The following is a 24,605-nucleotide window of genomic DNA, read 5'->3' on the forward strand; positions in this document are numbered from 1 at the left end:
TCCTCTGCTGGGCTTTCTTTATGACGGAGGTGATGGTGGGCTCCCACTTCAGGTCCTGGGTGATGGTGGTACCCAGGAAGCGGAATGAGTCCACAGAGGTGATGAGGGTGTCAGTCAGGATGATGGGGGGGAGTGGGGCTGTGTGCTTCCTGAAGTCTACAATAATCTCCACTGTCTTCTGGGCATTCAGCACCAGGTTGTTGTGGCTGCACCAGGACACCAGACATTCAACCTCCCTCCTGTAGCCAGACTCATCCCCGTCCGAGATGAGTCCAATAACAGTGGTGTCATCTGCAAACTTGATTAGCTTGACAGACTGGTGGGTGGAGGTGCAGCACTTGGTGGGAGAAGAGCAGAGGAGAAAGAACACAGCCCTGAGGGGAGCCGGTGCTGATGGTCCGGGAGTCCGAGACATTCTTTCCCAGCCTCACATGCTGCTTCCTGTCCGTCAGGAAGTCAGTGATCCACCGGCAGATGGGATCAGGCACGTTCATCTGCGAAAGCTTGCCTTGGAGATGGTCTGGAAGGATGGTGTTGAAGGCAGAGCTGAAGTCCACAAACAGGATCCTGGCGTAGGTTCCTGGGCAGTCCAGATGCTGCAGGATGAAGTGTAGAGCCATGTTGATAGCGTCGTCTACAGACCTGTTGGCTCTGTAAGCAAACTGCAGGGGGTCCAGGAGGGGGGCCGTGAGGGTCTTGAGGTAGGAGAGAACCAGGCGCTCAAATGACTTCATGACCACAGATGTCAGAGCCAGAGGTCTGTAGTCATTTAGTCCAGTGATCCTTGGTTTCTTAGGGACAGGGATTATGGTAGAGGACTTGAAGCAGGCAGGCACGTGACATGCCTGCAGTGAGGAGTTGAAAATGCCAGAAAACACTGGGACCAGCTCGTTTGCACAGTGTCTGAGGGTGGCAGGAGACACACCGTCTGGGCCAGGAGCTTTTCGAGCATTCAGAGTCTTAAACTGCTTCCTCACATCTGCTTCATGAATATGAAGAGTAGTGGTGGGAGAAGGTGGTGTGAAATCCTCCTTGGTGTGGGGTGTGGAGGGAGGTGTTGTAGATGAAGTGTGTGATGGTGGTGATGGCTCTATGGAGGGGGGAGAGGTGGGGGGATGAATGACCAAAGTGTCTCTATTGTTGGGGCTTGTAGTTGGTGATATTCCTAAAACTTTTCCACACAGAGGCCGAGTTATTCTCTAAGATCTGCTGCTGCATCCTCTCAGAGTGCTGATGTTTAGCAATGTCCACTTCTTTAGTGAACCTGTACTTGGCCTCTGTGTAGCAGTCCCTTTCTCCACTTCTGAATGCATTTTTCTTTTCCAGCCACAGCTTTTTGAGTTTAGGAGTGAACCAGGGTTTGTCATTGTTATAACTCAACCTGGTGCGTGATGGCACAATGCTGTCCTCACAGAAGTGGATATAGGAGGTGACAGTGTCCGTGAACTCGTCCAAGCAGTTAGAAGCAGCCTTCATTGTGTCCCAGTCTGTGGACTCCAAACACGTGCGAAGCTCCTCCACAGCCTCGTTGCTCCACAGTTTTTTAGCCCTCACGACAGGTTTGGAGAGCTTCAGCCTCTGTCTGTACGCGGGGATCAGGTGGACCATGACGTGATCAGAAAGTCCGAGTGAAGCACGGGGCACCGCGCGATAGGCCCCGCTGATCGTGCTGTAGCAGTGATCCAATGTCCTCTCCTCTCTGGTCGGGCATTTAATATACTGCTTGTATTTGGGAAGCTCTTGGCTCAGATTGGCTTTGTTAAAGTCCCCAAGAGCAATAATGAGAGAGTCCGGGAATGTCCGCTCCATGTGCAGTTAGGGCTGTTCGATATAACGATATATATCGGATGACGATAGAATAACGTCTATCGTTTCATTTTACGCTATCGTTTGTTTCGTGGTGTCGCAAAATAAACTGTTTACGGCAATATTTTTTCATCATTTTGATGGTCACTGTAGTGGCTATATTAATTTCTTAAAGTTCTCTCTTTCTCTTATATTTAATATAACCACACTACGGACGGACAAGCGCTTGTTTTTTATGCGTTTTCGTTAGCAACAACGACGGTAAAACCATGGCGTGTCCGCTTGTTTATTTTCCACATAAACCTTTCACAATAAAGCTCAAGATCCTGTTGAGGCTTTTCAAAATAAAACGAGTCACGTGAAAGATGCAGAGTATTAACGGATGAGAAGCAAAAAAGAGCCGCCAGGTGCTAAAAAATAAACCATAGACTCAAACGTTAGAACAGACTTTTCTCCGCAGCACGCTGTGTAATAAATACTCACAAAGAAAACGGCGGCCGTTACAACTTACGTCTAAAAATGTATAGTTCCATGCATCAGTTAAAATACTCGACTCCAGGTACACGACGCCCAGCTGGAAACACTTCACGCAAGTCGAGATGCCCGAGATTCACAGAATTAACAGGAAATGTTACATTTTTGTAATTTATATCGTTATATCGACGATAGATGTCTTAATATCGGGATATGAGATTTTGGTCATATCGCACAGCCCTATGTGCAGTATCTGCTCCGCGAGGGCGCACTGAGCTGCCTGCACATCCGCATCTGGCGGGATGTAAACAGCGGCCAAGATGAATGAAGCAAACTCCCACGGAGAATAAAACGGTTTGCAGTGAATAAAAAGGTATTCCAGAGAGGAAGAGCAGTGCTGAGCAATCACCGTTACATCTGTGCACCAGCCACTATTTATGTAGAAGCAGACACCTCCACCTGTGGTCTTACCAGAGAGAGAGGCCTGCCGGTCCGCGCGCAGCAGATGAAAACCCTCCAGTTTGAGCGCGCAGTCCGGGATGTCCTCGCAGAGCCACAACTCCGTAAAACATAAGACACAGGAGGAGGCAAAGTCTCTGTTCATGCTTCTCATCAGGGCCAGCTCGTCCATCTTATTCCTGAGTGAGCGTACGTTGGAAAGGAAGATCCCAGGAAGAACAGTTCGCAGTCCGCGTCTCCTCAGACGCACGAGCGCGCCGGCTCGCTTTCCTCTCCTTCGGCGTCTCACTTTCCTGGTCAAAGTCTGCAGTAAATCTGCCACAGATCCAACAAATATTGGAAGTAGATCTACAGGTGTTGTAGTCCTGTAGTTAAGAAGCTCTTCTCTGGTGTAAGAGTATCCAGAGGAGTGCCCAGACACACAAGTTATGCACAAAAACAAGACAGAAGTAACGCACTGAAGCACCAGGGCATCCATACGCGGCGCCATCTTGGTGTTTATGTGCAATTCTACTGGTGCGTGGTCTGTTAAAGCAATCACACCTATGTCACAGTTCACTACTAAATGGACACATGATGTAGAAATCAAAAAATAATCTATTCGGGAATATGTCTTATGCGAATGAGAGTAAAAGGTGTATTCTCTTTCCATAGGGTGAACAAGCCTCCAAATATCTACCACACTGAAATATTCTTTTAAAGCATCTATCGCTGTCCCAGTTCTAGTTCTTGAGGTTGCACTAATAGCACTTCTATCAATACCTAGTCCATCACATTATTAAAGTCTCCACCTAACAAAATCTGGCCCTTCATGTTTCCTAACATCTTATTAACCTCATCCATAAAATTAGGTTCATCCCTATTTGGGGCATAAATATTGCACAGAACAACCTGAACTCCATTAATGAGAGCCTGCAGAGCTAACACTCGCCCATCTTCATCCCGGCTTTCTTTCAACAATACAAAGTTTAGTCTTTTATTAATTAGTATCATGACACCACGACTCTTACTTGATATTGAGTTATGAAATACTTTCCCAACCCAATCCCTTTTTAATTTCAATACTTCACTTTCATTCACAAAATGCGTCTCCTGGATGTATGCAATATCAACATTATGAGACTTGAGGTAACTAAGCACTTTTTTTCTTTTGGCTGGTGTGCCACAGCCATTTATATACCATGAAACAATATTAACGTCCACATTCCCCATGACTATGCCATGTTAAAGTATCTATAAGCTTTGTATCTTCCAGCCCATAACCATTAAACCTGTGCTGATAACCCTGCTTGAACCAGAACATAAGTTTAAACAAGAACAGTACCTCACCTATGGAATCTCTACTAAAAAATAAAAAAATAAAAAACAACGAACATAACAAAAGAAATAGCACCGTCCAAAAAAGGAACATGACAGCGCAAAAGCCCCGTGGGCAAAACCGTCTCTGGTCCGTGATGGTCCCGTGGACAGAGAACCGCTGTCCTCCTGCTGTCCCGGCGACACCCCAGGGAGTCCGCCCCCGTCTTATGTAATTATTAACATTGCGCTCCCATACACGTAATATAGCTTACTAACTCCTTACTCCACCACTTCTTCAAGGTTCTCATGTACAAATTTCTCTGCCTCCTCAACGCTGTCGAAGCTCCTCTGCTGGCCTTTCCATGTTAATCGAAGTTTTGCTGGATGTGCCAGGGTGTGCTTTATCTGATGCTGCCATAACTTCCTTATTACTGGTGTTGGGATTCAGAGATTCTTTTATTTCTATCATATAAAAACGGTAAGGCACAAACCTCTTAAACAGAAATTGTGCTATAGTGGATTATAATTCTAAAACAGGTAGTCAAGTGGTCATCCGTTGATCTCTGTTTTGAGTTTTGTTTGAAATGGAAACCTTTGTTGCAACAAAAGTGAAACTTAAGAGTAGTGTTGTGTTCACGGCCGGCTCGGAAGAAGCAGTACTGAAATAAAAGTAACTAGAGCTGAAGATGTGATTAAGGAATAAAGAGATTAAAAGTGTCTAAGTCACGGAGTTGGAGAACTCCACCCCTGGGAAAGACGTTTCCTAGGATTAAACTAGGGGGAGGGCCCCGCTGAGATTTTGTGGCCTCAGATATAGCCCTGGTGATCGCAGAGGATCATTTTGAGGGAGACACTTAATTAAGAGAAAAATAATAAATACCGGACGAGAAAGTCCGAGGAACTGTGAAGAGTAAATGCCGGACAGAAGGTCCGAGGAATAGTGAAGAATAAATGCCGGACAGAAGGTCCGAGGAATAGTGAAGAATAAATGCCGGACAGAAGGTCCGAGGAATAGTGACATGTGTTAAGAGTAAATGCCGGACAGAAAGGTCCAAGGAGTTGATATATGAGCTAAGAGAAACTCAGGCCAGCCGTGAGCCTGAAGTGTTGCAGCAAACCGAGCCGACCAGTAAAAGTGAAATTAAAAGTGAAAGTCTGATAAATACTGTGAGTTATGAGAGACGATTAAAAAGCATTACCAGTGAAGATTTGTGGACCCGCGTGGCCCATGAAAAACTGTGTTTTTGTTGATATTCCTGTGGTCGTCTGAAAGACGAGCGGCACTATGCATATCTGGGGTAAACTGAACTGAAGCTGTGACGTAGGAAACTGTCTGAAATGATTTAAAGTGCCAGCCAGCTGAAGGCTGGGTGTTTGAGAGGCTGTAAAAAGTCTCTTTTTCTGTTCTTTTCGTGCTGAGGAAAAGTGCGCAGTTAATATTTGGGTGCGGTCACTTCCCCTTTTAATTTTAACAAAGAACGGATACATTGATTAAAGGGGGGTAGTAATTTCAGTGGTATGTTTGGAAATTTGGCCGAAGGTTGGATCTGCTACCAGGCGAACAGGGCCGATCTAAAGATTAAAAAGGTATGCACAAACCTGTTCAATAAGCAAATTTGTGCAAATTGGCTGAATTCTAAATTATATGTTCGCTGAGTAGATGATCTTAACTATTAAAACTGGCGCAGTAGTGGTAAAACTGAATTCTTGAGAATAACGAAGCTTTGAAGTAATGAGAAACTTTGAAGCAAGGATAATGAAACTTTGAGAAAAAGACAGTACTGAGTTAAAAGGGTATATGGTATTTCATGGTAAAAGAGAAAAAGACCAATGCATGTTTAACCCTTGTGTGGTGCTCGTATTTTTGTTACTCAGCCAGTGTTCATGGGTCTGGTGGACCCGCTAGAGTTTTGGCTTTCCAAATTAACACTATCAAACAATTTTATGTTAAATTACTCAACAGATGTTTACTTCATCCCAATTACAAGCCATATGAACAGCAAACATGGTTATTTTTTCCCTTTACCTTTGTTAGATCACATTTATGAATTAATGTGCTTCTCTTTTTTTTTTTTTTTTTTATAAAATGTTATAAAAAAATAAATCAGTTATAATCAAGTGGAGTCACAACACATTTACACGTGAAGCAATATGTTTCACAACTAAATGGCATCAGCTGCTCATAAATGGTGACATTAGGCCCAGGGTTGTAAAACAGGGGGAGGTGGTGCACCCACTTATCCCACACTCTCCTGATGGCAGCTAGCTTGTCTCTCTGCCGTCAAGCTCGTCTGTCGTCTCGGTTATCAAAACGGATAATCCTGGAAATTTTGTGGAAGTTTTCCAGAGACATTGATGCACAGAAAGGTTCTTGCTGGTTTCTGCATCCCACAGGGATTCTGTGGATTCCCCTTTGGACCTGAAAACTCCTGCAAGGATAAGAACCCTAAAGTAGGCCTTTGGGGTTCTTAGATCAATTTGGTGCATTTCCTTCCAACTCTCTCCAAAAACACAGCTTCCTTCTAGATTACTGCAATCCCGAATAATTTTCTGGATGGAATCTGGGATGAAAAGCTCAAATGAAGACTTCATGTCCTGCACATGAGTCACTGTCAGCCGTGGTGGCCCTGGCTTATCAAATTAGCAGCTCTGCAGGGTGGCTCATTTCTTGGGCAAGAAGACCATTCAATTTCACAATTTATTGGCATCCATATTTCTTCACCTGCTGTCTGGTGGGCTTGTTCTGGTCCTGGAGCTGGCTGCTGATGGGGTACTCGTCTTTGTTTTGTTACTAAATGGTGCTCAACCTCATCCTCTTCTTCAAAGTCACTGTCAGACTCTGAATTTTCAGAAATGTGAAATATTGTGAAACCTCTTTGTCAACATCATGATCCGAAGCTCCTCTCTCTTCCAAAATCAATTGGAAGGCCCTCGCAGCAGATGATCTTTTGCCATCTTGATCAGTTGTGATAAAGAACCACACTGGCAAAGTCTTATTTATAGTATTATGCCCCTAATTTGCAGGTGGGACAGGGTATGAGAAAATTAAATTTGGATCCCTCAAGAAAGAGGGTAAAATGTGCGGGAATGTAAGAGGTGTAAGGTGTTGATAGTTGAATTTTCAACAATGTTGCAACTTTGTACAGGAGTGGGAGGGGAAAAAACACTATCAGCAGCACCAGAAAGAAGGAAGACAGAGTATGGGAACACAGGACCTACACTTTCAACACTATTATTAGACCTGGGTCCAGTGGACCCGAACACCTTGTATGTAATGTAAATGCGTGGGGGGAGGTACAGTATGAGGTCATTGAAAATTAGTTCGGATTTATGTTCTTCACAGAAAATAAGCCAAAGCCAATGAATTTCAGGTTGAAAAAATAATTAATTGATTAATTTTTCTTTCGAAAAAAACTGAAAACGGGTCTCACAGACCCGAACACCATACAAGGGTTAAGAATAGAAGAATATAAGAGTTATTGGTCAGCTTATGGTTTAATAAGTGCGAATAGCTAATGATCAAGAGGATCATTTTGGGAGACACTTATTTGTAAGTAAAAGGATTAAGTTCGGACGAGGAAGTCCGACAGAAAACACCTGGTGTTGTCAGGATGTTTAAGTGACACAGAAGTTCAGAAAATCGAGTCAGAAATGGTTTTGTGGCTCTTGGTAAACTGATTTTGAAGGAAAATCAGTGTTTATTGTGCTGAAGTAACAGATCCGGTGGTCTGAGGAAAAGAAAGAAATCGGTGAATGGTTGATATATTTACATGAATTTTGGTGGATCCGCTGAGGTCCAGAAGAATAATCAATGCAGACTGTGTTGGTTTGAACGTTGGTAAATGATCCAGGAAGACTTGCCCTGGGTCTGTCTCTGTGTGTGTGTTGTTGAGTGACAACATGCACAGTTTAAATTGGGTGCTGTTCCTGTTAGTTTCAAAACACAAAGGCTGTAAGATTAAGAATTACTGTGTGAGGAACGGCTTGACTTTTGACTAGGGAAATAATATGCTTACTTTTGGGTCTATGAAGATCTCGTAACATTTGGTGGAGATGCCAGGGTAAAAATAGTGAGCTCAGACGAGGGAGTCTGAGAAAAAGACACCGTGAGATGAGCAAGGTGTTTAACTGACTCAGGATTTCAGAGAAGTCAGCTGTGATCTTGAGTTTTAATGGTAAGTTGATTTTAAAAGGAAAATCAATGTTTACCATGTTGAAGTAATTCTTATGATATTACTAGAGGTGTTGTGACAGAAGTGAAGAATAAGTTGTACATGTGGACTTACAATTATGTTGATATGGATCGGCTGCAGTCCATCTGATAAGTGCGTGCTGGGTAAACTAAGACAAGAAACTGTTTTCAAATTAGCACTGGCCGCAGTGATGTACATGTGCGGAAGATTACTGGACCCGGCGAGGTCCATATGATGAAGTTCTTGGGCAGATAAATGACAAAAACAGTTTCTGAATTTTGAGGAGAATTTTGAAGCACTGAGGTTGAATTTTCTCTGTGCTTGGTGCGCTGTGTGTATATTAGAGTTATAAATCCAAAGGTTATGACCTGGAGGTCATTCATGGTGTTTAAAGAAGAACAGGAATTAGAAAAGGATATTTAATATCATATTTTGTGTAAATTGAGGGGGACTCACCGTATGTGTTCACCTTTTTTCATTTAAAGGGACACAGACATTAACACACACACAAAGTTTTTAGGTGTGAGTTACTTCCTCTTGTAATTTTAAACTGCAACACATGTGTTCATTGAATTAGAATTTTAGCAGTGGATGAGACAGGATTTAGATTAGGCTATAAAGATGACCTTTATCAGTCCCACAGGTGGGAAATTTGTTTTGTTAAAGCAAAAGTGCAAAGTTATGCAGCAGAAATTAGAAAACACTGGAATGCCATAAAATAAAGAAGAACAGAATGATGTATACAATAGAATAAAGTAGAATACCAACACTATATACAACTGAGTAAGAAAATACAAAATACAACTTTGTCAAAGAAAGAATTGCACATATAGTAGTCTTATTGCACGTATGAGGGTTCTGGTAAAGCACTAGTTCTGGTAAAGTAAAAACTTATGTTCAAAGTTTTATGCCCTGGAGGCCAAGAGTCGTGTGTAGAGAAGAACATGACTTTAAACGGACATTAAAGGTCACATTTCGTTTAAGATGGGGAGAATTGTCACATATGTGTTTATTTCTCTTCTAAGAGGACAGACGCAGTTACTGAGTGTTGTCTACTTCCTCTTTCTGAGTCTCAAAAGTATGTTTGATAACATACTCTACGAAAGAGTGTTTTGAGTGCTTCTAAGTGTGTGAATGTTGTGAGTACTTGATTTGAATAATTCTGTGTGATTTGTACAAAATAATGAGTAAGTAATAATAGCACTACGTAGGTACATAGCAGAGTGTGGGAGAAAGAGGAAGTCTGAGAGATGTGTGTGCGTAGCCAGACTGGAGATTGTGTGTGCTTGAAACAGGAAGTCTGATTATAGCTTGTGAGTTAGAGAGACGTTGCAACATGAAAACAGGGCAATTAGAGACTGAATGTCTTAAGAAAAAGGAATAAAATTATATAAATTACATGTTTTAGAAAAGAGAAAGACCAAGAAAATAAATACATGAACTGACAATTACATTAATGAATAGAAAACGCACGTACACAAATTGCTACAGGTAAAATTATTGTTGGAAATAATCAGAAGTGGGATAGTTTAATACACCCAGGCAATGAAGAAAGCAGCTTACACTCATTTAACTTCCAGAGCCAGTGTGTCCCCTGCCCTCATAGCATTCGTGCCCAATTGGCCCCTGTATCAGGTGAGCATGGAAGGCTGGTTAGACCATGACGGGTAAGATCCCACCAAGAAACCCGGGGACAACCTAAGGCAGGCACAGTCACGACTGCTCCCTAAGTCCTGGTGAGCTTGGAGTCACTGGTGGAGACTGGACTTGAAGGGTAAAGCCGTTGGGCTGAGGCAGAGGGGGAAATGCTAAACAAACATGTCATTAACAATGACGAGCGATGAGTTAAAGAGGGGAGACACTCACTGTCTTTCAGGGTGAATTGTTCCCTGAACCTGAAAAGCAAGCTCTAACTTCTGGCTGAGGACAGGGAATGCTGTTATTTAAGGTGGGAAATCAGAATTGGGGTTAGCGAACCTTGTGAGGGAGTCTGAGAAAACCACAGAAAAAACATATACACAATCACACACACAAATAGAAAATGCATTAACCTTAGAATACAAAAGAGTTAATGAAGATCAGATGGCAGGTTTAGCATAGGAGTCTGTTCATCATGTTGTCCAACTCGCTTAGTGTGTAGTAGTTTTCAGAAGAGAAAATTTCGAATTTAGTGTTGATGGTGTGCAAGTTGTGTGGCGTTTAACGAGATTTTCTGTGTTTGAGCAGGTGAAATTATGTTAAGTTGACCTGAGAGTGTCAGGACCCTGAAGAACTTGGGGCAAAATGTTCTGTGTTTAAGATTGTTGAGGTTGTTGTTGTAGTGATGGGTTACTTTTATCGGTTAGATTTGTGTTGTTTTCTTATTTTATTAGAGGGAGCTTTATTGAACATGGACATGTGTAGAACTGGGCCCATTATTTTTGTAACAGTGCACTTAGAAAAACCTGTCAGGTGATCTTATTTTGTGTTTTGATGAGCTAATAATCAGCTCTCTTTTTCTCATTTTTTTTCTAAGCAGGCCTGCAAAAGAGTGAATAACAGCACTGACAAAAAGTCTCGGGAGAACGAACAAAAGGTGACCCATTCCAGATTACAATGGGAGGAGGAAGGAGGCTACCTGTGGGGATCTGATCAGATTGTGTGTCCCTGTCTGAAAAGGATTGCAGCGAGCCTGCTTTTTGATTTCTAGAATAAGAGGTTATAATTTAGGCTTACACATACAGATATGTCAAAGGAAAATCGTATATATGCGATTAGCTACATGAAATGTGCTCTTTTAGGATTACTAAGCAAATGTCTACGTGACTTTTTACCTAATAACTTTTGTGATGAAAAACTTGTTTACCGACTAGCAGCTTGCTCTCTTCTAGAATATACAGACTTAGGAAAGGGGAACCTCAGCTCTGAGTTCTGAGAATAACTCTGTCATCTTTGTAAGTTGATAGGAAACATGTCGAGACAGCCATATAGGGCAAATGTGGTAGAGCTTATAATTAAATGTGGGTTTGAAAAGAGGAAGCAAATTTGGTACAGGACGTGCTTGAGATGATCAGATGAGAGAAGGGAAAGTCAGGAATAGTTTTAAATTAGGATTGAAAAATTAAATTAGGTGAAAAGGGGGGTGTAGCAAGTAGATTCAGGGCAGCTCAAAGCCCGGCGTAAACGCAAGGTGCTGTCACACAGCTTAAGTTATTTGTTTGATTTATTTTATGACGAAATAATAAGGAAACATTGAAAACATACAACCCGTTGAGGAGACAGATAGGGTTGGCCAATCGAAAGGTTTTGTTTGTTTAGCATGATCTCTTTTGTTATATTTTAGTTTTAACATGGAACATGCCTCTCTGGAGCTTTTCTCCTGATGCTACCCCGCCAAAGACCCTTATCCATAGAGACTATGTCAGCTCCCAAACAGACAACAACAAACCAAATCTAGCAATAAACAATCTAAACATAAATAATAACAAATTAAGAACAATACAGAATCCAAATCTGAACCGAAGAATAAAACAGTGAAATGTGGATTATTAAATATTAGGTCTCTCTCTTCAAAGTCTCGGTTAGCTCACGCCAAGCGGTCACAGCAGATGGCTGCCCGTACCTGAGCGTGGTTCTGCCGGAGGTTTCTTCCTGTTAAAAGGGAGTTTTTCCTTTCCACTGTTGCCAAAGTGGCTATGATATAGTCTGCATACAAAGAACTGAATTGAGGTAAAAGGAGCAGGGAGAATTGAGGGACACCCTTAGGCAAAAACCATGGTTGCAGGAGGAAATCAGAGAGCGGATGAAGCCGCAAGGGAGCAGCAGGCTATAAAGGACAACAGCAAAGGGTGTAGGTAACTGCTGAAGAGGAGGCAGGCATCAATATGTTGGTGGAGGCCAGATGGGCTCCAACAGGAGGCTTCTTCCCAGGAAAAGAGGTGTGGCAGAGCAAAGGAGCCTGAAAAGAGGGTGGTCTTTGGAAAGGAGCCACACTGGATGGGTCCTTACGGGGTCATTGCCAGAACAATTACAGCAGTTCAACTAAAAGGGAAAGGCGATACATGGTATCATTGGTCACAGTGTGCTCCAGCACATGAGAGTTTGGCAGAGGAAAACTCCTATTCAACTAACACAGGCGTCAACGAGCAGAGGCAGAATAAATCCTCTCACCTGTGCAACGGGCCAACCAGTAGTCTACCTGGGGGGCCGAAGAAAGAAGAGCAGCAGTTGAGAAGGTCGCCATGCCAACAGAAAGGAGCGGTGACAAGTTGAGGACTCCACAAGAGCAGCGGAGTTTCATTCCAGGATACAAAGTTTATATAACATGATGCAAACACGTGAATCAGAGACACGTAATGAGAAGAAACTTATTAAAATGTTCCTTACAACTACATGTTTATTGTATGTAATGATAGTAACCATGGCTGTGTTTTTTATTGTTTATATTTTGCAGGGCACTCCAGACCCCTTGTCTGAACACGGAGGCCGGTCCAGCCCAGCGCTTCCTGAGACTGTAGTTGCTAAAATAGGATCGGTAAAAAGACAAATGCGCGAGGTGTCAGGTAAAGGTGATGAGTGTCTCAGCAGCAATAATGGCATAGAGTTGAATTATGTTAAAGGGTCCACCAGCTCATTTACGTTTGATTTGTGTGACGTCATTAAGTGTACAGGAGCTAATAATAGTTGGAGAGCGTATGATGTACAGGTCTGCAATCACCCGATGATATTCTTAGGGTAAATTTAGTTGATCCAAAGTCTAAGCTGCTCGCAGAAAGCTCAATCGCCATTCTGACTGATCAGATGGTAACTTCGAGAATAGTAGCTCAAAAGCAACAGGAACCAAAAGGGAGAGTACTTCTGACAACAGATTACTCTAGAATGAAGCTTAAGGATTTAATCGAGCGTGCCACCGGTTTCAAGGACAGTAACCTATGGCTTGATTGGGTGGCTCAAAATGCTAGAGAACAACATGTATCTGATTATGTTGCCTGTGCTTCAGCTAGGCCACGTTTGTCTACAGAGCGATTGGGAGCTCCACTCATACTGATTGGAAACCAGGTAAAGACTATTCCGCAATATAACACGCGAACTTTAGCTGCCAGACATAAGAGATACATTTTGGGCAAAAGAGGGACCCAGGGTACACATGCTTATGATCCTCGCTTGAAATCGCCGACTTGGATAGACTCCATAGGAGTGTCTAGGGGAGTTCCAGACGAGTACAAGCTGGTAAATCCGATAGCTGCAGGATTTGAGAGTATATTTCTTTGGGTAACGCCTAATAAAATATTGCAAATATGCATTATGTTCGCTACAACCTGCTGAGACTCTCTAACCTAACCAGGGACGCCATGATGGGGTTCGCAGAACAATTGGGTCGGAGTTTCTGGGAGTGCAAAATCGAATGGCCCTTGACATGAGAGGGGAGGTGTATGCGTAGGGATGGGTATTGATAAGATTTTAACGATTCCGATTCCATTTTCGATTCTGTTTAACGATTCGATTCTTTATCGATTCTCTTATCGATTGTTGTTTTTAAAAAGGAGAACACTAAGGTCGATTATCTTAGAACTGTTTTATATCTTCTCTTTCAACAAGATAGAAATTTAGGAGTAACATGGCCTTACAAACCCAACAGTGAGATCTTAAGAGATCCACAGCCTACGGCTCTTCAATGGGGTGTCACAGGGTCCCCAGGAAAAAAAAAAATGTAAATGTAAAATAATAAAATAAATATTCTTAACATAACATAAATTATTCTGTAGCATTAACAAAGTATAACATAAATTATTCTGTAGCAATTACACAAGAATACCCAGTAATGTCCCTGCCTACAATTAAACACATTCACTTACCATCTGCTGTGGCAAATGGCTGCAAGGTTTTGACCACAAACTTAGTCACTGCTCGGTGACATGCGGGCCTGAAAAGAGACGCTACCGGTAGACTGCAGCGACAACTGCCAGCGAGCGCCAGCCAGACTCTGTCTGTCTCTCTCATCATGGTCACCTAAATGCACAATGGCAGGTTTTGTAATAAAACAGATCGCGCTAACATAATATGCACTGTTAGTTGATTATTTACCTGCCGCATTAACGGGAGAGGACGTGCAAACGTTACCGCTGCTGCTGCTGGGTTGAGATTCACGAGTCCGGAGCGGAATTAAAGACATTCATTTAAGTTCATCGCGTGTTTTAGGAGCAAATGCTTTTGCATATTCATAGTGTTTCCTCCCTTAATGAAATATCTACTTTGCAAGCATTGCAAGTTGCCCTGAACGGATGACAATCCGTTCTCGTAAAGTATAAACAAACTTTTAAGCGTTTGAGCTGCTTAGGCGCCGTGTTTCCTGCCAGGTACGCTCCGACACTCCGCAACATGGTGCGTCATTCGGGGCGACTGGAATCGATAAGGGAATCGTTTGCAAAAATGGCAAACGATTCCAAGGAATTGAAACAGTGGGAACCGGTTCTCAACAAGAACCGGTTTTCGATACCCATCCCTACGTATGCGCCATGTTCGGAGACATGTGCTGCACTTTTATCCCTAATAATACTGCCCCAGATGGCTCAGTAACCCGAGCTCTGGAGGGCCTGAAAACTTTGTCTAAAACAATGCATGAGCACTCAGGTATCGAAAATCTGCTGGCGTCCTGGATGACATCTGTGTTTGGACAATGGAAAGGTGTGGCTATGTCAGTGATATGCTCATTGGCTGTACTTTTGGGAATGTTGGTCATCGCTGGTTGTGGTATCATTCATTGTGTCAGAGGATTGTTGGTAAAGGTAATGGCAAGGGGTGTGAACCCTGGCTGGGTTGAGGGCATCTAGCAGATGAACTTAGAACCCATAGAGTGGGGCAAGGAGTGATATTACACGAAGTGTGGTGACATTCCTTGTTGGAATGTCAAAAGAGGGAATGTTGGGATTCAGAGATTCTTTTATTTCTATCATATAATCTGCCGTATAATGACTGCATTAATAACACATTTTACAGTATTATTTTAACAGTAATATTTCTTACAGGGTTCATATTGCATTGAATATGTTTGTCATCACAGTGACCTTTCTATTCACAGGTTGAGTTCATTTTATACACAATGCATAACTGTGCTTGTTTAGAGTTGATGTTCCATCCAAGAGGGTTTTAAGCTTCACTGGTGAGAGTGTCCAGGTGATACATGTTGAGGGAAGATGAGAATGTAGCAGGTTAATTGCATGCATGCTTACAGTACACATATTAAATCTAGTAGCAGGCCCGAGCGAAGGCCCAAGTGTCTTCTGCTTCTTATTTGAGACTTGTTGTAATTCTGTCTACTTAGAGATTGATGACGAGGGTCCATTAATAGCTTTTAGGGGCCGTGGAGCTTGAAGTTTATCAGCTTAAAAGGTAACTGATATAGAAAGGAGAAGTTATATGTCTGTTTATAGTTATTAAGATGTACATGATGCACCCTCGTTTGTAAACAATGTATTTTTGAACTGTACTTGACGTGTACGTGGGGGCGTGATCCTCTATGCTATAAAATCAGAACTCAGTGTATTTTCATCAGAGCAAAACAAACCATATGCTGATGGTTGCTCTCCTGTGTCAGTAAACTCATCGTTTGATTGCACTTTTCTGGAAGCCTCCGTCGTTTGTTGTCTGGTCTGCAGTTGATCGATCTCGCTTCACTGGGGAGAAGAGCTTCCTCTGCGCCGCTTGCTCCCCGGTCATATCTTCATAAAATGACAAGTGGCAGTTCTCCCACAGTATTCCTTTCTTCTTCTTAGCGGTCAGGAGAACTTTTTGTCGTGCAGTGTAAGGGAGAAATCTCACCAGCACGGTTCGAGGGGGCTGACCAGGTCCCGGGCGTGGTCTCGTACTTCTGTGGCATCTTTCCAGCTCATATTCCTTCCCTTGTAGACCTAGGCCATCCACAAGTATCTTCATCACATAATCATTTATGCTGCCACCACTTTCCAGACCCTCTTTCAGACCGATAAGCCGAACATTCTTTCTGCAGTTTCTGTTTTCCTGGTCGTCTACTCGAGCCCATAGTTGTTCAAGCTTCTTAGCTTTTTTGCCATTATCCTCTGTTATGCTCCTCATTTTGTTTTCCACATCTGAGATGCGGCCCTCAGCTTCGGTCATCCGTGTTTGGATTGCACTTATCGCGTTTTTAAATTCCACCATGTCTGACTTGATGTGAGATACATCGGCCGCAACACTAGTTAGGATAGCTCCAAGCTTAGTCATTTCGGCAAACAGGCCGCTTATATCCATCTTTGGCCCATCTTCTTCGTTAGCAGGGCTAATCTTGGCGCTGCTAGCATTACTTTCCCCCACCGCCATCATGGAGATTCGGCTTTGCACACTCTTCTTCTTAGTTCCTGTGGCCATGTCTCTCAATACGTTCGAGGACACTGATCTAGCGAGTCACCACAGTGTAGAAATATATTATTTGGGAGCGTTTACCTTTTTTAAAACTAACGTAGGGTCGACGGGGGTCAGAGACTCTCTATGGTGCGGCCATTCCCAAACGCTCCATCACGTGACTCCCGTGTTTTGGAGGTTTTATGTGCTTCGGAATTTGTAATTGTTTTGGAGTTTGTACGTGCTTCGGATTTTGTACGTGTTTTGGAGTTTATATGTGGTTTGGCCTGGGATGATTTTTTGGGGGGAGTGTTTCCTGCTTTGAATTGCATACATACGATTCACTGAATGAATAAACTTTTTAAATATTTTATCATACGCAACTGAAAATAGTTGTGGATGATTACAATAATAATAATAACTACTAACTAGGTATAATAACTATACCTTACCAATGTAACGATGTTGTGTCTTGTTGTCCCTGGCTCTCTTTCCATCCCGCTCTGTTCCTGTGCTACTGTCAAGTCAAGTCAAGTTGGCTTTATTGTCACTTCAACCATATACAGGTAGTACACAGTGAAACGAAACAACGTTCCTCCAGGACCAAGGTGCTACATGCAACATAAATTTACAACATAAATCAACAGAAAACACTAAACTAGCTAACTAAGAGGCCAAGTTAGCTGGCTAGCAGAGACAAGACAGACTGATCTAACATAAATTACAACATAAATTAACAAAAAAACTAACTACCTAACTACGTGCAAATGTGCAAACAAGAGCAACAAGTGACAGTGTGACAACAACGTAACATAATAATAAGGTTTTGTGGTGATGAGTTGAGGTAGTGGAGGAACAGTAAACATAGTGGAGGAACCGTAAACATTCCTTAGTGTAGCAGCAATAGTTAGGAAGTAAAGAAGTTAGTGCAAAAAAGTCCAGTAATAATATTGTGCAAAAGAGCAACACCAGTTTTATCAATGTTTTGAGGTAGTTGAGTTAAGCTGAGTGATAATGTGTGTGTGTGTGTGTGTGTGTGTGTGTGTGTGTGTGTTTATCAGACCAGTCCCTTTTTGTTGAGGAGACGGATGGCTTGTGGAAAAAAGCTGTTGCACAGTCTGGATTTGTGTGCTCGAATGCTTCGGTACCTTTTTCCAGATGGCAGGAGTGTGAAGAATGTGTGAGAGGGGTGTGTCCAATCAGGCACAATGCTGGTGGCTTTGCGAATACAGCGTGTGGTGTAGATGTCCTCAATAGAGGGGAGAGTGACCCCGATGATCTTCTCTGCTGTTCCCACTATCCGCTGTAGGGTCTTGCGGTCTCATGTGGCACAGTTCCCAAACCAGACAGTGATGCAACCGCTCAGGATGCTCTCAAGTGTTCAGGATCGGTGGTGGAAGCTGGGCCTTTCTCAGTCTTCTCAGAAAGAAGAGACACTGCTGGGCTTTCTTGTGTAGGGAGCTGGTGTTGAGGGACCAGCCGAGGTCCTTCTCCAGGTGGACGCCAAGGAATGTGATGCTGTCGACGATCTCCACAGAGAAGCCGTTGATGCTCAGCAGTGAATGGTCGCCTCGTGTCCTCCTAAGGTCAACAACCATCTCTTTTGTCTTGTCAATATTCAGAGACAGGTTGTTGTCTTTACATCAGTCCGTTAGCCTCTGCACTTCCTCTCTGTACGCTAACTCGTCGTTCTTGCTAATGAGACCCACCACGGTCGTGTCATTAGCGAACTTAATGATGTGATTTGAACTGTGTGTTGCTACACAGTCATGAGTCAGCAGTGTGAACAGCAGAGGACTGAGCACACAGCCTTGTGGGGCCCCAGTGCTCAGTGTGGTGGTGCTGGAGGTGCAGTTCCCGATCCGTACTGACTGAGGCCTACCGGTCAGAAAGTCCAGGATCTAGTTGCAGAGGGAGGTGTTCAGGCCCAACAGGCTCAGCTTACCGATCAGTTGTTGGGGGATGATCGTGTTTAATGCTGAGCTGAAATCTATGTACAGCATTCGAACGTGTGTGTCCTTCTTGTCCAAGTGTGTGAGGGCAAGGTGGAGTGCAGTGGAGATGGGAGTCGTCCGTTGAGCGGTTATGGCGGTACGCAAATTGCAGTGGGTCCAGTGAGGGGGGCAGCAGGGTCTTGATGTGTTTCATGACGAGCCGCTCGAAGCACTTCATGATGGTGGGTGTAAGTGCAACAGGGCGGTAGTCGTTGAGACCGGACACAGAAGACTTCTTGGGCACGGGGACCATGGTGGTGGCCTTGAAGCACGTGGGAACGACGGCACTGCTCAGAGAGATGTTGAAGATGTCGGTGAGAACATCTGCCAGCTGTTCAGCACATTCTCTGAGCACTCTGCCTGGGATGTTGTCAGGACCAGCAGCTTTACGTGGGTTGACTCTGCGTAGAGTTTTCCTCACCTCAGCTGTAGTGAGACACAGCACCTGGTCGTTTGGAGGAGGGGTGGTCTTCCTCACCGCCACGTCATTCTGCCTGTTGAACCGAGCATAGAAGTTGTTCAGTGCATCTGAGAGGGAGCCGTCACCGTCACAGGCAGGTGATGTTGTCCTGTAGTTAATGATGGCTTGTAAGCCCTGCCACATGCGCCGTGTGTCGCCGCTGTCCTTGAAGTGGTTGTGGATTCTCTTCTAAGCGCCACCTTATCTCCCGCTTTGAAGGCAGAGTTTCGGGTCCTTAGAAGTGCACGCACTTCTGCAGTAATCCACGGTTTCTGGTTGGGTCGTGAGATGATGGTCTTGGAGACAGTGACGTCATCGGTGCACTTGTTGATGTAGCTGGGCACTGATGACGTGTACTACTCCAAGTCAGTGAAGTCACCGTAAGTTGCAGCCTCCCTAAACATGTTCCAGTCAGTGCTCTCGAAACAGTCATGAAGAGCAGAGATGACTCCTGCTGGCCAGGTTTTCACCTGCTTCAGAACCGGTTTTGATCGCCTGACGAGTGGTCTGTATGCTGGAATTAGCATAACAGAGATGTGGTCTGAGTAGCCGAGGTGGGGGCGGGGCTCTGCCCGATATGCGCCGGGGATGTTTGTGTAAACAAGATCCAGCGTGTTTTCCCCTCTCATTGCAAAGTCCACATACTGATGGAATCTAGGAAGCACTGACTTGAGATTTGCATGGTTGAAATCTCCAGCAACAATAAACAGTCCGTCCGGGTGTGTATTTTGCAGATCACTGATCTTTGTATATAGTTCCCATAGCGCTTCCTTAGCATTAGCGCTAGGTGGAATGTACACTCCGATAATGAAAACAGTGGTGAATTCCTGTGGTAAATAAAAAGGTCTGCATCTAACAGTCACAAACTCCACCAGCGATGAGCAATAACTAGAAACTAGCACAGAGTTCTTGCACCATTTCGCGTTGATGTAAACACACAAGCCGCCACCGCAAGTCTTACCGCACAGGGCTGCATTTCTGTCGGGGCGAAACGAGGCCAGCCCGTTTAGCTGAATAGCGGCATCCGGTACTCTGTCGCTGAGCCACGTCTCCGTGAAAACAAAGACACAGCAGTCTCTAACCTCACGCTGTGTAGCCTGCTGGAGTCGGATGTAATCTAGTTTATTATCCAGGGAGCAGACGTTGGATAAGATGATGGACGGGAGAGCCGGCCGGCTAGGGTTTGTTTTTAGCCTAGCATGGACTCCCGATGACTTCCGCTTCCTCGCGCACCGCTTCCGATGTCCCCTCCTCCGGCCGCCGGACTGCGAGTGTAACTACCACCCCTCCCCCCTTTGCTCAGCGCAAGCAAAAGGAAGCGCAAAAAAAGAAAAAAGAGATAGGGTGAGAGAAAGGAAAAAAAAACACGGCTCCCAACAAGGAAATGGAGGCAAGAAGTGTCATGTTTTAAGAATGATAATGCCTAAGCTTATGTTGTTCAGCAAGTTTCCAGAAACACTGATGTAAACCAAACTAGTCATTGGCAGACCTGCCAACTTAGCTGGCAGAAAAAACAGTGCCAAGTTCTGTCAACTTCTGAATGATGATTGGTTCATCAATAATGACTTTTAATTGCATGACTCCTTTCTCGCTGACAGCTCCTTGGCAACTATCCCCAAAAGTCTTTCAAGTTCAAACATTTTTCTACTGTTTTAATAAAGTAGGCATTTAAGGTTTTGAGAGAATAGGTCCATTTGAACACAAAACCTTTATATTATAAATGTACAAGTTTCATTCAAAATGAATGATAATGAGTTTATTTATCTTATCTTTTGTCATTATGAATATTTTAATGTAATGGATTTAGCACCTCACTCCGAACACTGATCTGTCAACACATTCTCATTTCAGGGCTTCGAACACAGCCGTCGTGTTAGATGTCTCTGGCATTGCACAAATAAGCATAAAACAAAACCACAAACCTGTGGCTGCACACATTTGGTTACTACTTATAATCCAGGTGGGAGGATGGAAGGCCAGCAGTTGTAAGTTAGTCAGCCATGAGGCCATGGTTCACTATTTTTTCACTTGTGGTACTTCTTTGTGTATCTTCTACTTTGAACTTGCCTTCGACTTTAATTCCAGTTATGTTTAGACATGAACTACTTTGTTTAGGTCAAAGAAAAGATTGTGGTTTTGGTTTAAATGTGCCCCTTCACAACACCCACATCTGAGGCCAAACTTGTTTATGTGTTACTTGATGGAAGTTTCCATTAGCAAGTACTTCATGGTATTTGTGCCTAAGGACATTTTGTGCATGTCTCTGAGACACCTGTGGCTTTGATGAGACAGCAGAATATGAATGTGCCATGAAAAGTGAACTGACACACTGTTGATCAGCTGTTTCTCGAAATTCTATTTTATAAATTGTCAAAATAAATCATCATCAGCTAGTCATCAGAAGAAGATTTCAGAACCACAGTAATAACCCAAAGGGTTCAGAAAGATCCCTGCGTTTGATGCTGAGGAAGACAACAAGGGCGTACAACGTGCTCTGCCCTTTCATCCTACAGCTGCTTTGGAACAAGAGAATGAGGGGTGAAAAGTGCCCTCCTCCAAAAAGAGTGTGCCAAATTTCAACTCAGTGACATGCAGAGCAACACTCTGTGTCACCCATGAGGAATCAACAAAGAAACACAAACAATGCCTGATTAAACAGTCAGGCTAGTTTTGCCTGAAAAGTTCAGTGTGTTTTAGGTTGGCCATTGATGTCATCATTGACTTTTCTAATCATTTTACAAATGATAAAAATTGACATGTCTCCCCAAATATCACAAACAAAGGAAAGGTGTATATGAATTGCTGACTTTCTAAATTTTCTCTAGTCCTGATCTGATTGAATGTAACTAGTGTAAATATAATACGAAAATTTCACAGCTACTTCACTAACAACTATTTGTGCACACTCTGCATGGGCTAGACTGTTTCGTAGGGTGATGCCAGGTCCTGACACGTAAGAAAGCTGTGCATTGGATCTTAAGTACCATAGTGAATATATCAACAGTTTGTTAAACAGTAAGCTTCTTTGTCATATCTAATGAGTCCTGACCAGTGTTGGGCAAGTTACTTCGAAAAAGTAATTCAATTATAGTTACTAGTTACTTCTCCAAAAAAGTAACTGAGTTAGTAACTCAGTTACAATATTCTAAAAGTAATTAATTACTTGGAAAAGTAACTAATGCGTTACTTAAAAAAAACAAAAACCGTTTAACCCTCTGGGGTCCAGGGTATAATTGGCCATTTTTTTTACTACTCTTGATTTTCCCTCCACATATTACCTTTAAAAACTATTTGCTTTGCCTTGTTTGGTATCATTCTTTTTAGCACAACCTCACGTGCCTGAATTTACAGTTATGTTCTCATTTTGTCATACTGTATAACCAGAATTGATCTAAAATCAGACAAAAAACAAAAAATCAAATCAAAAAGTTATATTTTTACTGTAACAACCATAAACATGTTTAATGAATCATATTTCATAACTTTAAATGCAAATATAAATTGTCAATTTTAAAATCCTATGCACAAGTTTTGCAAACAACAAAGTTATTTGCATCCATTTACCTTTTACCCTTTTTTTAAATAACCATTTCAAACTATTTACAGAAGAATCAGCTGTTCTTCAATAAGATAATACACAAATTATTCGTGCCACTCCAAAAAAATATTTTCTGTCAACTACAAAGGAGAACATCACAGCCTGATACCTGCAGGTCTGACAGCAGCAGGTGTATCACTCCTGTTTCTACCTGGAGACAGCAGTCGCCTCATTGTTCTGACACACAACACAAAACTATCCACAACACTACACACTAACTACACAAGACAACACATTAACTACACACTCCAAACACGCTAAACGTCACAAATCTCTCACATCTCAAAACCCCCTCTCTCTTTTCCTGTTCTCTCTCTCTCTCGCCGTCACTCCTAAAACTTCCCCTGTTTTGTTTTGTTTTTTGCTCATAAGCAGAGCGTGCTTGCTAGCGCTAACGTGGCGAAACTATTGAGGAAAAAACAACGCGTATATATTGTTTATCATGACTCTGGTTTTACGTGGCCTATCGACACAATTTACAAACTGGTATATGTCACCTTGTTGCTTTGTCTTGTGGTCATGTGATTGGCTTACCAAGACTACTTTATTCTTCCTCAGTCAAACAGCAGCACTCATGCGATTGTTTTGCCCCCTGAGCTCCAGGTGTTGTGCTAGACAGTGATCATGATTGCTGTCCGCGGGAGCGCGCAGCTGCTTAAAGCTGTAGCGTCCAGATCACTTACAGCTACTTCCGTGCAGCTGATATAAGATGCGGTAAGCTGAACACAGCGTCAACCGTCTGTTTGTTGAAAAATAGTAACAGACCGCATTTTCTTGTTAGTAACTGTAACGCCGTTGTAACGATAGGAATAGTAATTAGTTAGGTTACTCGTTACTGAAAAAAGTAACGCCGTTACTTGTAACCGCATTATTCCCATCACTGGTCCTGACACATTATCTGACACCCTAAACAGGATTTTGGGGACATCCCATTTCATTGAGGCTAGGTTACTAGGCCTCAAACATGCTTTAAGCGGGGACATGGACAGAAGAGGATTTGCAGCTGTGTGGAAACACATTGCTACTTGTGGTGTTACCTTAGACTGACTTTGGCAAACTGACTGCAAACTAGTGATGGTAAATTTGATTCTTTTTACTGAATCGAATTTTAATGAGTCACTCACCAAAGTGAATCGGGTTTTTTGAGTCATTTGATTCACTGAGTCAGTTGACCAGAGAGTGCAAAAAATGTACATTTTCACTCAAACTTAATTTCTTTTCTCTTTTCATGTAAATCCTACTGCTAAGATGAGTGATTCTAAAAGAAAACAACTATTTTATAAAGCAAAAAAGAGCAAAAAAAATTCTAAAGGGAACATTTATTTTGTTTATTTTTATTTTATTAGTATTTTCCTTAAATGTGTCAAGTATATATTTTCTCATCTAAATGTCCACTGAGCTGTTAGCCAGGGGGCGGTAATGCGCCTTAACATTGGTTGCCAACCAAGAAGAAGAAGAAGAAGCTGTGAGCCCGGAGGGAGGGGGTGAGTGAGTGAGTGAGTGGTCGTTTATCAATGCCCAAGTACGCGAGTACGTACTCGCGTGCTCGGTGAGTACGTACCCGCCGAGAACGCACGGGAGTACGTACCCGCCGAGAACGCGAGCACGGACTCGTGGGATGTTTCTCAATTCTCGGCACGCGAGCACGGACCTGTGATTTGTACAGTCGGAACACCTGCGCACGTGATGATGTCACAGGTCTGGAGTTTTTACTGCCGTCCCCTCCTAATTTAACTGTGAGTAACATGTTATGAAGCTTAACTTTAATCACAGCCAAACCGGTTTACTCAGGAACAAATAAAACACTGAAATGAACCAAACATTAACATTTAGAAGTGATCTAAGTGACTTATATATCATTTTTAACCTCAGTAGTGAAACCCGGACGATGTGCCGGGAGTCCGCTGTTGAGTTTTGGACGAAATGCATTCTGGGATATTTAGCTGTCCCAAGTCTACACCGATGCATGCTCGATAAAATGGGCGGAT

General features: G+C 43.0%; 1 protein-coding gene across 1 annotated transcript; it reads right to left on the reverse strand.

The window, feature by feature from the left end:
• Positions 1–1,134: 1,134 nt before the first annotated feature.
• Positions 1,135–16,592, reverse strand: LOC120434149. The gene is made up of 3 exons (XM_039601709.1): positions 16,076–16,592; positions 2,525–3,054; positions 1,135–1,809 (listed from the first exon to the last, which is right to left on the reverse strand). Exons 1-3 carry the CDS (start codon positions 16,590–16,592, stop codon positions 1,135–1,137), a joined length of 1,722 nt encoding a protein of 573 aa, XP_039457643.1.
• Positions 16,593–24,605: the final 8,013 nt, after the last annotated feature.

This window comes from Oreochromis aureus, linkage group 18 (genome assembly GCF_013358895.1).
Source record: "Oreochromis aureus strain Israel breed Guangdong linkage group 18, ZZ_aureus, whole genome shotgun sequence".
Classification (NCBI taxonomy): Eukaryota; Metazoa; Chordata; class Actinopteri; order Cichliformes; family Cichlidae; genus Oreochromis; species Oreochromis aureus.